The 14573-nt window shown below is 36.6% G+C and overlaps 1 protein-coding gene and 1 non-coding gene across 2 annotated transcripts; one reads left to right on the top strand and one right to left on the bottom strand.

Moving 5' to 3' along the window:
* Positions 1-1497: 1497 nt before the first annotated feature.
* On the bottom strand, positions 1498-10368 carry LOC138898406 (putative F-box protein At2g02030). Its single transcript, XM_070184471.1, has 2 exons — positions 10018-10368; positions 1498-1671 (listed from the first exon to the last, which is right to left on the bottom strand). Exons 1-2 carry the CDS (start codon positions 10366-10368, stop codon positions 1498-1500), a joined length of 525 nt encoding a protein of 174 aa, XP_070040572.1.
* On the top strand, positions 1682-1788 carry LOC117273381 (small nucleolar RNA R71). Its single transcript, XR_004503389.1, has one exon. It is a non-coding gene; the product is annotated as a small nucleolar RNA R71 (small nucleolar RNA).
* Positions 10369-14573: the final 4205 nt, after the last annotated feature.

The following is a 14573-nucleotide window of genomic DNA, read 5'->3' as shown; positions in this document are numbered from 1 at the left end:
AGTTTTTCCTTGTTGAGCTGTTCTCTTTACGACTTGCATTCTTTACTGTGGTTATTCCTTGTGAGTTGGTTCTACCGTTTCTTTGTGATTTAAAGTTCTTGAATTTAATTACTTGCCGTACTTTGTATTATTGTCATTGTTTCTATTGTAGTTGTTGTGGTGATGCACGAGGTTTCTACCGTGCGGTTGTTGTTATTGTGATGCACGAGGTTTCTGTCGTGCGGTTGTTGTTATAGGGTTGCCCAAGTTTTCTGCCGTGCTATTGTTATTATTGATATTTTTCACATGCGGAGTGATAAGACGGGAAATATATATATATATATATATATATTGCGCATGTGGCGAGACAAGGTGGGAACATTGTTATGCACGTGTGGCGAGACAAGGCGGGCACTTACTTTATTATTGCACACGTGGCGAGATAAGGTAGGCTGTGTCAGGGATTGATTTGTGATGGCCTGGGGGCATTCTTGTTATTGATATTTATGTAGTGGTACACTTACCTGTGTGAGCTTTATCTTGTGAAAGCTGTGTGAAAAGTTTCTACGTGCTGTCTGTTCTTTTTTTTCCTTATGCTCATTTGCTAGTATGGACTATATTAGAACACTTGCACAAGCATACACGTAGTTAAGCCCTCTTATCGGATAAAAGGTGTTCTTGATATTGTTGAGCATAGATGCTCACCCTTGTTTACTTGCCTTCTATGTGATTGGCACGTGAGTCGTCAGTACATTTATGAGGTGTTATGTGGGCACATGATGCCAAGTGTTAGGGTTCAGGTATTAAGACCTGTGAGTTGTGATTTGTTCGATATTCGGTACCTCGTGGAGTTTGATGACTAAAAACTGATGTAAAAGCGGTTGTAGTTGCTGAGTTATTACTTGTCCTTGCTGTATTTGTGATTCTGGATTTAGGTTGTGTTCCATTCACTTTCTATGTCATTTTTATGGTATTCCGTTGATACTTGTTGTTTCCTTTCTTATTGCAATTACTGTATTGTGAGCCATATTGCATAGTCTTATGTAGATATCATTTTTCTGTTGTTCCTATACATATACTTGTTCAGTTTTTTAGACCTGTGGGTGTCTTGACTGTTCCTCGTCACTACTCCACCGAGGTTAGTCTTGATACTTATTGGGCACCGCTGTGGTGTGCTCATTCTACACTTCTGCATATTTTTGTGCAGATTGAGGTGTTTGTTCGTTAGTAGCTGTGTGGGTCATTGCTGTGGAGACTCAAGGTAAACCTGCTGCTGCGTTCGTAGGCTTCGGAGTTACCTTCAAGTTTTCGTTTTGCACTGTTTATTCTTATTTCTGGACAATTGTATTTAGAAGTTTTCTAGCAAACACTCTATAGAGCTTATGAGTTGTACACCGATTTTGGGAATTGTAAATTTTAAGAGATTTCTATTTAAATTGTTAGATTTATTTGAATAAGGTTGTTGTTCAATTAATGTTAGGCTTACCTAGTCCCTAAGACTCTGTGCCATCACGATACTCAAACAGAGGGGAAATTGGGATGTGACATCATCCATCCTGAGTTTTGACCCATTTTATCAAGTAGGATCTTGCATTCTCTGAATGATTTGCTCAAAAATGCTCCACCTGTTGAAGCACCAACAATGGCCTTTAAGCTGTCTGCCAATCCCATGTAGAACCTCTGCCCCAACTTCTGATATGGAATGCCATGATGTGGACACTTAACCAGCATACCCTTGAACTTCTCCCACGTTTCTTGTAGTGTTTCTATTGGTCTCTGCCTGAAGCTCAATATCTCATCAATTTGTTTGGTAGTCTTATTGGGTGGGTAGAAGTTGTTCAAAAATTGCTTGACTAATTCCTCCCAAGTAGTGATGGAGTTTATGGAGAGTGAATTAAGCCAAGTCTGAGCCTCTCCCGTCACCGAGAATGGAAACAATAACAACTTTATTGATTCCGGTGTCACATTAGGTCGCCTTTGCGTGACACATATCGACATGAAATTTTTCAGATGCTGCCGAGGATCTTCAATGTAAGACCCTGAGAATATTCCCTTGTTCTGCAACAAATGTGGCATGTTGTTTGTGATTTGAAATGATTCTGCTTGTATCTGAGGGACTGCAATTGCGGTTGCCATATTTTTGGCGGTGGGTTGTGCTCAATCATACAATGCTGCTTCTGGCACAAGAGGCACCACACCCTGATTGTTCGGGTCATTCGTATTGATTTTGTTGTTTGGATTTTCTATTCCATCATCCATGTCTGGTTCGATTTGTTCTGTTGAGTTCTATTGCTGTTTGCCCTTCTTGTTTTCATGATTCAGTGCCTTGAAAACTTTCTCAGGATCTGATAATGCTTCGAACAATTCACCAGTTCTTGAGGAGTTTCTAGGCATGCACCTGTAACACCCAAGACTACAAACGTTAGAATTTTAATGTATTTAGTTTAAAATGAAGAATATTGACTACACTAAGAATTCTAGCACTTCTTTTAGTTGCAATTAATAACACCGTTAATTCCCCGGCAACGACGCCAAAATTTGATCACGCCCAACTATGCCTTATAAAAATGACTAAGCGGTCATTGCAAATATATTCCGATTAACAAGTCCTGAGTCGAATCCCACAGGGAATTAACCTATTAAGCACAACTACTAGACTCACACAAATTCACGCAATCAATATTCGGAAATATTTAAATAACAATTTGGATGTTTACTAATTAAATATCACGTAATGAAAATGCAGTAATTAATAACTAACTATGAACAGGTTGTAGACAAGAATTGGAATGGTCTAAGGTTCTGATTTCCCCTATTGTGGGAATCCTTTCCACTATGTTTCCTATAAATTTGCCTAAGTTTTCTCTACCGATCATGAGCTCTCTGAGTGTCATAATTCTCTTCTGAGTAACTACCATAATTTACTAGACATACTCTTCCGAATTATGCTAGCTGGCACTAAGTTACGGCTCACTCGGTCCAAGGTTTCGTTATTCCTAATCCCACATTTAAACCCTCCGTATTGATCCCTCATATATGTTAGGAGTGATGTTGTTCAACAACTACCTAAATATGCACTCTCTTCTGAGTACTACACATTAAATAGGCACAGTCGATTGAGAGCTCTTCAACCAATCACAATATAAACGTAGTTGAACAAATAGAGAAAAACTATGACAAATCTATATTAACGTAACAGGAAAATCATCCTCCAATAGGTTCTATCATAACCCTAGATTAGAAGTTTAGCTACTCATACTCATAGTAATAATATCCCAAGTATTTTGCATAAATAAATTACAAAGTAAAGATGAAGGAATGTAGAAATCGACGATTCTTTCCCCCAACGGGTGTTCTAAGTGCTATTCTTGCCTCTGGTCAGCACTAGTTGCTGCACCACCTGCTCAGGCAGCCAGAGGCAGGGGTCAGGCAGCCAGAGGTAGAGTCCAGACTGTTAGAGGTGGAGGTCAGGCCGTTAGAGGTTGAGGCCAGCCAGCTAGAGGCCATCCCAGGGACGTAGTTCAGGGTGATGGGGCCCAGCCTCGGTGTTATGCTTTTCCAGCCAGGCCTGAGGCTGAGTCATCGGGCGCTATTATCATATGTACTATTTCAGTTTGCAGTAGAGATGCTTCAGTTTTATTTGATTCGGGTTCTACTTATTCCTACGTGTCATCCTATTTTGCTTCATATTTGGAGGTGTCTCGTGATTCTTTGAGTGCTCTTGTGTTTGTGTCCACACCTGTGGGAGATGCTATTGTTGTAGATCGTGTTTATCGTTCGTGTGTGGTCACCATTGGGAGTCTTGAGACTAGTTTAGATCTTCTACTTCTTGATATGGTCGATTTTGATATTATCTTGGGTATGGATTGGCTGTCACCTTATCACGCTATATTGGATTATCATGCCAAGACAATGACCTTAGCCTTGCCGGGGTTTCCTCGATTAGAGTGGAGGGGGACTCCTGGCCGTTCTACCAGCTGGGTTATCTCTTATATGAAGGCTCGGCGTATGGTCGAGAATAGGTGTCTAGCTTATTTGGCTTATGTCCGCGATTCTAGTGCGGAGGTTCCTTCCATGGATTTAGTACTAGTTGTACGTGAGTTTCCAGAGGTGTTTCCTGCAGACCTGCTGGGGATGCCACCTGACAGGGATATTGATTTCTGTATTGATTTTGTTTCTTTGTTGAGCCAGATATATATAGTTTACCCGCCTAAATGTCATATAACGTAGTTAACCCCTTTGAGCATGTAATCTTGTTTCTTTGGTAACCACAGTACAAGTCTTACTCGTTATTTGAATTGAACATATATTTGAACCGTGTCACCTCTCATGAGCACTTGAATTGTGATGAATTATGTAAAAGTTTTAGTGTGGGGTGGTGGTTTGGCTTTTGAGTTGAACAAATGTAATAAGGAGAAAGGTGCACCATTTTGAAAAGAAAAAAAATATATATCAATAAAATCCACTTGGATTGAAAGAAAAAGAAAAATATACATATAGTTGTATTGTATGAAAAATAATTCTTGATGGTTGTGGCTAGTGTTGTAATTGTGCTTAAAGAAGTATGGGGTAACATACATTGAAGTAAAGGTGGAGTTTTGGTTTGACATACGCATGGGCTTGAGTGTTAAAGTATATGTATTAAAGTGCTTAAGGGAGGTGTAGTTACTCATATCTAAATACATTATATCCGACCCGCAGCCTACATTACAACCAAATAAAGTCCTACTTGATCCTAGATTGAATGAGCTCGATTAGTAGAGTATTACACTACGGGCAAGTCTATGGTGCATCATTTGTGGCATATGAATGTTATTTCTGAGAGCGAGTGAATTCTTCCTATCTTGAGTTCCTACGGTCTTAAAATTTATTGTGTGTGGAACTAATCTCTTTTTTTGTGTGAGGGCACATGATTCATAATAGAGGGGTAATGTCGTTGACCTCCATGTTAGAGTAAGTAAGTGAATTAAGAAAAATGCATGGTATTTGTGAGTCAAATCGTGAGGTGAGGATGTAACACCTTTGTGCTTAGTATATTTTAAAGATTCTTGGTGTGACGAGTTAAGGAAATTGCTTAAAAATGTCGTGCCTATAAGTGTAGTTTGATTTCTCGAGGACGAGCAATGTTTAAGTGTGGGATATTGATGGGTGGCTATAATTTCATATTTTAGTACATTATTTACCTTACATTTTATGTGCTTTAATGTTAAACTACACTTTATTTGCGCGTAATGGGGTCTATTTTATGTGTAGGTATATTGGAGATGAGAGTAGAGCAAAAGGAATATTTAAAGTCTAAAGCGTGCTCGAAAACAGTTGAAAAGAAGAAAGAAAGAAGTGAGCAGCGGAAAAATGAGGAAGCTGGCGAAGCGAGCTATTGACCTCGCATTAGAGCTGGCAAGGCGAGCCTTTGAGCTCGCGTGGGAGAAGGCGACGCGAGGGATAAGGCGAGGTTGAGCTCGCATGGAGGTAGGCGTCGCATGGTCTGGGGCGAGGTTCATCTCGCGTTTTACCTCACGAGGCACGGTCTGAGGCGAGCCTAATCTGGATTTTGAAGGCTTATTTCGTATCCTTGTTTGACTAGGACTTGGGCTATGTCACTTAGGTCTTTTCCTACACATATAAATAGACATTAAACACCACTTTTGAAGGAGTTTTGCGATCGGGGGCAAGAATGGCTCGTGGAACACCTGTTGGGGAAAAAAATAATCGATTTCTACATTCCTTCATCTTTACTTTGTAATTTATTTATGCAAAATACTTGGGATATTGTTACTATGAGCATGAGTAGCTAAACTTCTAATCTAGGGTTTTGATGGAACCTATTGGAGGATGATTTTCCTGGTACGTTAATATAGATTTGCCGTAGTTTTTCTCTATTTGTTCAACTACATTTATATTGTGGTTTGTTGAAGAGCTCTCAATCAACTGTCCTATTTAGTGTGTATTACTCGGAAGAGAGTGCATATTTAGGTAGTTGTTGAACAACATCATTACTAACGTATATGAGGGATCAATACGGAGGGTTTAAAGGTGGGATTAGGAATAACGAAACCTTGGTGCGATCCGAGTGAGCCGTGACTTAGTGCCAGCTAGCGTAATTCGGAAGAATATGTCTAGTAAATTCTGGTAGTTACTCAAGAGAGAATTACGATACTCGGAGAGCTCATGATCGGTAGAGAAAACTTAGGCAAATTTATAGGAAACGTAGTGGAAAGGATTCCGACAATGAGGGAAATCAGAACCTTAGACCATTCCAATTCTTGTCTACAACCTGTTCGTAGTTAGTTATTAATTACTGCTTTTTCATTACGTGATATTTAGTTAGTAAACATCCAAATTGTTATTTAAATATTTCTGAATATTGATTGCATGAATTTGTGCGAGTCTAGTAGTTGTGCTTAATAGGTTAATTCCCTGTGGGATTCGACTCCGGACTTGTTAATCGGAATATATTTGCAACGACCGCTTAGTCCTTTTTATAAGGCATAGTTGAGCGTGATCAAACCTATACCGGGTTTCGGAACCAAAATACGGACCTGTTATCCAAAAAGTCAAACTTTGGTCTAATATTTTAAATTCATTAAACCTTTAACTTTTAAATTTCGACAAAGTCCGATATCTCGGGCTAGGGACTTCTGAATTCAATTTCGGACATATGCCCAAGTCTCAAATCACGATACGGACCCACCGGGACCGTCAAAATACGAATTCGGGTCCGTTTGCTAAAAGTATTGACCGAAGTCAACTCAAATGAAGTTTTTAAGCAAACATTCTTCTTTTTCTCAGTTTATAACATAAAAGCTTTCTGAGAAGACGCCAGGACTACGCACGCAAATCGAGGAGGATAAAAATGAGATTTTTAAGGCTTCAAATCGCAGAATCAGGTTCTAAAACATAAGATGACCTATCGGGTCATCATAGATCCACGTCTTGGAACCCGACAAAAGGTACAAAATATGAACGGCCATTCAACCACGAGTCCAACCATACAAGTTTTACTAAAATCCGACATCAACTCGATCTGCAAATCTTCAAATTAAACCAAGATGGTTTTCTAAATCTTCCAACTTAAATCACCAATTAAATGTTAAAAATAATCATGGATTCGGGTAATTTGACCAATATTGAGTTAAGAACACCTATCCCGTTGTTTTTCTTAAAAATCTCCCGAAAATCGCCTCTTCCCGAGGTCCAATTTGTCAAAAAATAAAAAATGGGACGAATTTCAGAACTTAAAGTTTCTGCCTAGGAATTTCTTCTTCGCGAACGCGACCCTCGCCTTGCGTTCGTGAAGCACAAAAATGTGCTGCCCAAGATTTTCTCTTCACGAACGCAAGGGTCCTCTCGCGATCCCAGTCCTTCGCGAACGCGACGCCTTACTCGTGAACGCGTAGGCTAACGCATGAAATCCACCCCGGCCCTCACTCTTCTTCGCGAACGCGTCTCCTCTCTCGCGTTCGCGGTGCACATTGGTCCTCACCCTTCGCGAACGCGTCCATTGCTTCGCGAACGTGAAAAACAAATCTTCGCCTGCCCCAGTTTCCCTTCGCGAATGCGAGACCTCTCTCGCGAACATGAAGAAGGAAACCAGAGCTGGACACCAGAAATTCTTCAACTGTTCTCCAAGTCAAAAATTGATCCGTTAACCTTTCGAAACTTACCCTAGGCTCCCGGGACCTCAACCAAATACACCAACAAGTCTTAAAATATCATACGAACTTATTTGAAACCTCAAATCACATCAAACAAAGCTAAAACCACGAATCATACTCCAATTCAAGCTTAATGAAACTTAAAAATTCCAACTTTTACATTCAATGCTGAAACCTATCAAATCAAGTCCGATTGACCTCAAATTTTGCACACAAGTCATAAATGACATAACAGGCCTATTCAAATTTCCAGAATTGGATTTTGACCCCGATATCAAAAAGTCAACTCCCGGTCAAATTTCCAAACTCAAATTTCTATTTTAGCCATTTCAAGCCTAATTTAACTACGGACCTCCAAATAATTTTTCGGACATGCTCCTAAGTCCAAAATCACCATACGAAACTATTGGAATCATCAAAATTCTATTCCGTGGTCGATTTTATATAAGTCAATATCTAGTTAACCTTTTCAACCTTGAGACTAAGTATCTCAATTCATTCTGAAATCTCTCCGGACCCGAACCGACTACCCCGGCAAGTCACATAACAGTTAAAAAGTACAGAATGAGCAGTAAATGGGGGAACGGGGCTATAACTTTTAAAACAACTAGTTAGGTTGTTACATATATATATACTTTTAAGACTTTATAAAGAATTTTATTTAAAAGATGTCTAGAAATATTTGAGATCCCCTCATGGGATATAATATTGAATAGAACTATAAAGTGCATTCATATGTCAAGATTTTTTATATCTTTTTTGAATTTGAAGTGGTAATTCGATAATCTATTACATGGAACCTATCATTATTTAGTTATCATAGTGACTTTTATGTTTAATTAATAAATTCGGTTAACCTTGAAAGCGTACATCAACCAAAAATTATTGGTAGACGACTAAGAAAATAAACTATTATGTGTTATTAAAAAAAAACCTCTCATAAGAACACTTTAAGAGATCATATATTTGTTAATTATTTTTAATTTTTAATAAACATATATTCACTTATCAAAACTTTATCTATAACTTTAATAAAGAAAGATTAAAATAATATTTATGTAATAAAAAAAAGTTCGAAAAACCCGAAAAATCCAACAAAACCGAACCAATCCAAACCGATATAATCGGTTTGGTTTGGTTTTGATAAAACCCTAACCAAACCGATCCGTGTACACCCCTAATTAGAAGACAGTAAAATGATCTAGCCATAATTGCAATATCAGGTACAACTTATATATAGTTGAACATTAATGACTAGTATTATAGATCAAAATCATCTAGCTAGAGTTTCACTAACCCGAAAGAGCTTAATTTTTATTGTATTAAAACCATTAGCATCTACTTCTGCCATAATGATAAATAAATTTAAGTTATATACAATGGCAAATTTAATAATTTTTTTACAACATTGATGTAAGTTAATCCATTATATATAACTCAATAGGTAAGTCATATTTTGAAAGAACAAAAAAATCGTGCGTACTTGATATAAAACGCACATGTATACCATATTGTTAGGAGTGACTTTAAATTAATTGAACCCAACAATATCAATGATGAATAAAAAGTCACCCACGTATAAGAAATTAACAATACTGGCAGGCTAATTTGATAAATTCTCTTGCTCACACCTCCCTTGAGATTGTAACGGCGGAGGCAGGATTAACTAAAGAGGTTCAAAATAAAAGAGATTGTGGCCAGCGAGAACTGAACCAATGATCTTACGAAGGTTTTAAACCGATTATGCCCCTTTAAATCCGCCTCTCGACCTTTGGAAAATAAAAACTGTCCAAACATATTGACGGCAGGGGAGACTTGGAATCTCTGGACATATCAGGTAATGAAACAGTAACAAATTGTTTCTGTTTAGGATAATAGATGACAAGTTGATTCATCGACTGCCCATGGAAGAAAATTTCACCATTTTCACTGCACCACAAAAGCTTCATATTACATACAAACGATATGCAAATTGTGGGCAAGTTGTAAATTTTCATTAACAATTTCCAACCATCTCGTTCCATAATCCATATGTCCAATCCTTCATTGTTGTGTGTGCCGGCCGCCATATAAACTAAGACAACCTTTAAACTAGTCAAAACAAAAATATCTTTCACACCCACGAATTCTGGCTTTGGAAGCTTTTTTACTTCATCTGATTTCACGTTATATAATTATAGAAGTTCTAATATCTACATAATCGCTGATTAATCCCCAACTCAGAGACCAAAATACACAACTTTCTATGTTAATCCCCCGATAGCAATAACTAATAGATGGTACGAGTGGACAAGGGAAACTTGTTTTCTTTATCCAACAACCCTTATTCAAAGAGCAAACAACATAAAACATACTCATAGGACTTATGGTCCTTAACAAGTACCAAACCATCACATGAGCACATGATTTCAGCACATTGTTGTAATCTTTTTAGAGGAAATAGTTGTTTTTCCATCAAAATTAATTGAGGATTTTCCAGGTCTCTAAAGTTGAAATAACCAGTAGGTCTTTGTACCAATAGCTTTTTGCGGCCTAACGCTTTGGTTTGATGATGGTGAATTTTTGTGAATTCATCGTCAGATATTATAGCATTCCATGGTTTAGAAACAGATTTAAAACGTAACAAAGATTTAACCGGAAGCCTAGTAAGTATGGAAAAGATGGTATCAGTTGGAACATCAATGGATGTTTCACCTTTAATGGCTAGCCTCTTTTGAACTTTCATCTTTGACATTACGATGTCAAGAGCGGTGGAAGTGGTAAGTTGTTGAGGGAGGAGGGTTGTTTAATGTACCTAAATATTTATAGTTTTTTGTTTCTTTTCTATTTCTATTTGGAAAAGTAATTGTATCTCAATATAATTTTTCCTAATTATATTTGGAAAAGGTATGTTAAATATTGAACGACTAAAATATTGACTGACACTACTAAAAAACAGTGTAATTCCATCGGCTATTTCCGACCGAATTCCGACCGATTTTAATTGGTCGGGAAAATAATGGTCGCAAACGTGTACCGACCAAAATCGGTCGGAAACATCAAAGCGTTGACTGACTGTCAAACTTTAATTTCTGACCGAAATCGGTCGGAAACTATTAATTTTTTTTATTATTATTTTCATTTTTCGACCGAATTAAGTCGAAAATTTAAAAAAATAATAATTATATTTAATTAAATAATTAGTTGTAAATTGTAATAAATTGTTAATTTATTTAATATATATATATATATATATATATATATATATATATATATATATATATATATATTCATAATTTCCGACCGAATTCAGTTGGAAATTTCAATAAACTGGAGAATGCATTTGAAATTTCCGACCGAATTCGGTCGGAAATCTGGGTAAAAACTGGGCAAAAAATGCCTATTTTTGAACTACACCACCTGCCAATTACAACCAATATCCATCCTATAATGGCAGCATTACATTGCTGCCATTCAACCATAATTAATCAACAACAATGAATATACTAACAACAACAACAACAACAACAACAACAATAATTAACTAACAAAAACTATTAACTAACACTAATAACCATTATCAAACAACAACAACAACTAATAACAACCACAATAACTAATAACAACCACAACAACAACTACTAAAATGTTCAATAACAAAATAACAATATAATCATCATTCAAAACTAGTCTCAACTAAATATTGACAAGTTCAATACTTTGTTTAGCAATACACACCATTCAATGAGTTTTTTATCTAGCATCATCTCCATCTTCACTCCTATAACCTTCATCGTCGGCACATGGGGAAGGCTCATGAGATCGGGTAATGGAGAAAGCACCACTAGCAAGAAGATTGGCCAACTGACCTTGAAGGAGATTAAATTGTCCGTCCCTCCTTTCTAGCTGAACTTGAAGGGTACCAAATTGTTCATCTCTCTTTTTTTCTCTAGCCTTTGTCTCTTCAAGCTCTGTTGTCATCTTTGCGATCTTCTGTTCCATAGAAGATATAGTCGACCTATTAATTACCTCGCCTTGGGCGGAAGTCCCTATACTTTACAATCCAGCCCTGTAGCGCCGAAATGATTTATCTGGAAGGTCGTATGCTATCCCCTTTTTAGGACCATCGACAACATCTAACCATATCCTCTGCGCTTCTTCGTCTGAAATGGGCGGTCGCTCGCCTTGCTCATTCGGTGGCAAGATCTGAGTGTACTCTTCCACATTAATCTTGTAGCGACCCTTTATTTAGAAGATAGAAAATTACTAACTATATAATATTATAAACATTTATAGTAGTTATGAAACTTACATGTGTAGTCTCCGCCCGGTCCTCAACCCATCTAGTTGGATCTGTCGGTGCCTTCTTTTTCCGGATGTGAGTCTCCATAAAGAACTCATCATGACTCATCTTCATCTCATATTTTTTTTCCTACAAATATAATAAAACGTGTTAATGAAATTAACATATATAAATATAATTCCATAAAAATAGACCAAAATATTTTAAGGAATTACCAGTTGTCTCCTCGTATCCCCCATGCTCCTTGAACCCAGACAGTGCAAGGAGCCACCCTTCTCAGATGCTCGGGCCTTCTTTCTCAGTTCACTCTGCTTCTCGAATTTCTCGGTGGCCCAATACCTCTGCAGATCCTCCCATAAATCCGGTAGAACACATGAAGGCTTCTTGTTAACCTTTCGAGCGGAGCAGAAGGAATTAGAGAGTCTCTTACGGCATTTGTACTCCTAATTTGCACAAATTTCACGGTTATATCGGTCCTCCCAGGCACACTTAATCTGCAAATAAAATATGTAACGTTAGATAAAAATTGGTTGAACATTTGTTGCACGAGATCCTCTGAAAAGTCACTCCAAGTCGGATAGGGTGCATTATACAACCCGCCAAGAATATCAGTGATTATCTTTGTAACCTGATGATTAGGAATGAACCTGCAACATAGCAATTACATTAAATAAATAAGAGTAGCTATTCCCTTCCCTTAATGGACGACTAACGGCCTCTAACTGTTCATAAAAATATTTTGCCTCTTCGTTAGGAGGTTGTTCAACACTTCCATGGGTTTCAAAATTGAAGTGCATCCCAAATGCATCCGCAACCATTTCATGGTATCTAGGATGTTGAACGTTATTACCCACCGAGCTACTACTTTTACCAACAACTACGTTATGAAATACACCATCACTACCATCAATCTCTTCATGACTAGTCCACATAAAATAATTATTCATAAACCTTTTTTTATAAAGATGAGCCTTAACATCCTCCGATCCAAAAAAAATACAAACACTTGCACTTTACACAAGGACACCTAATCAACCCTCCAATCCGAAACGGTTCAAGTGACATTGCATGCGTAATAAATTCCTTAACCCCTTCTATAAATTCCTCCCTCAAAAACCGACGATTAGGATAATTCCTATTATACATCCAACTACGATATTCCATCTACATAAAGAACGAATAAATTATATTAATCATAGTTCAAATTAATTTATAGAATTAAGTTATATAATAAAATTTAGTTATAATATAATTAATTTAAATAATTTGAGTGCTTATTAATTTGAAAGTTCATATATATCCCTAAATAAGTATTTTTTTTAATTCAATTAGACCATTAAAGGGAAATATAATTAAATGAAATAAAATTAGCTAACCCTAGCATTAATCATAATTAAAATGAGTTAAATTAAAAGAATTAAACTCTAGCATTAATCATAAATCATAATTAAACTAATAGAACAAATAATTGAAAGAATTAAACCCTAGCATAATCATAATCAATATAATTGAAAGCTATAAAATTATCTAACCCTAGCATAATAATAATCTTCTAACATAGATAATGCTAGCATAAACATAATCAAGAGGTGTAAACCCTAAATCTAATTAATCATTAACTAAATCCTAGTTTATACAATAGAAGAATTAAAATTACTTAGATTAAAAAATATAGATAACTAACCTTGAAAGAGAAGAGAGGGGGTTTGATTTTGGGTGCTAAAAGCAGTGGGTGGTGGTGGCGAAGGAAGCAGTGGTGGCAGCCGGCGGCCGAACAGTGGCGGGGGAGGGGAGGGAGACGATGAGGGACTTTGATTTTGGGTGAAGAGGGAGACAAGAGTTGATTTTGGGTGTGGTTTTGGGTGGAAATGCAACTGGAGAGAGAAGATGATATGGAAGAGAGATAGAGAAAATGGGAAAATGGGGAAGAAGCCCGTCACTGGCAGATCTAAATTGGAAATTTTTGACCGAAATCGGTCGGAAATATTAAGTGACATTTGACCGTTTGACCATGCCATTTTCGACCGAAATCGGTCGAAAATGTTTAGTTAATATTTAATAATTAGTTAACTACTTATTACTTATTATAAGTTATATATATTTATATATCAAATAAGTATTAAATATTATTTATTTAAAAGCTCTTTATTATTTACACACACAAATATATAGTATAGTATAATATATATATATATATATATATATATATATACTAAGTGTATAGTATAGTATATAAGCTATATTCGATATAACATTTGCTGTGAGACTAGTCTGGTAGGGTTTTTGTCTAAGCTAGCTAGAGACAATGTCGTGTTTTACTATTTTGCGTTTTAGTGTCAGACCTATTTACTAGTTATCGTTTTTGTTTTTGCTTTTTTTCGTTTTTGCTTTGCATCTTTCTTTTGTGTATAGTATATAGATGTATATATAGTATAGTATATATCACGACCCAATTTTTTCTCCGTTGGGTATTGTGATGGCACCTAATCTTAGGAACTAGGTAAGCCTAATAATAATTAAAACAACAACATTATTTAAATAGAATCTCTTAAAATTTTCAAAACTGGTAGTACAAGTCATAAGCTCTACAGAGTGTTTGCTAGAAAACTTATAAATACAACTGTCCAGAATTAAGGATAAACAGTGCAAAACAAAAA

Source organism: Nicotiana tomentosiformis, chromosome 9, assembly GCF_000390325.3.
Source record: "Nicotiana tomentosiformis chromosome 9, ASM39032v3, whole genome shotgun sequence".
NCBI classification, from domain to species: domain Eukaryota; kingdom Viridiplantae; phylum Streptophyta; class Magnoliopsida; order Solanales; family Solanaceae; genus Nicotiana; species Nicotiana tomentosiformis.
Note: the sequence above shows the minus strand (reverse complement) of the source record. Positions and strands in the feature narration are given on the sequence as shown.

Coding starts and splice junctions, on each gene's coding strand:
- LOC138898406 (XM_070184471.1), bottom strand. CDS start 10,368: ATGTCAAAGATGAAAGTTCAAAAGAGGCTAGCCATTAAAGGTGAAACA. Junction 1,672..10,017: donor TGTGCTCATGTGATGGTTTG/GTACTTGTTAAG, acceptor ATTCCATATCAG/AAGTTGGGGCAGAGGTTCTA.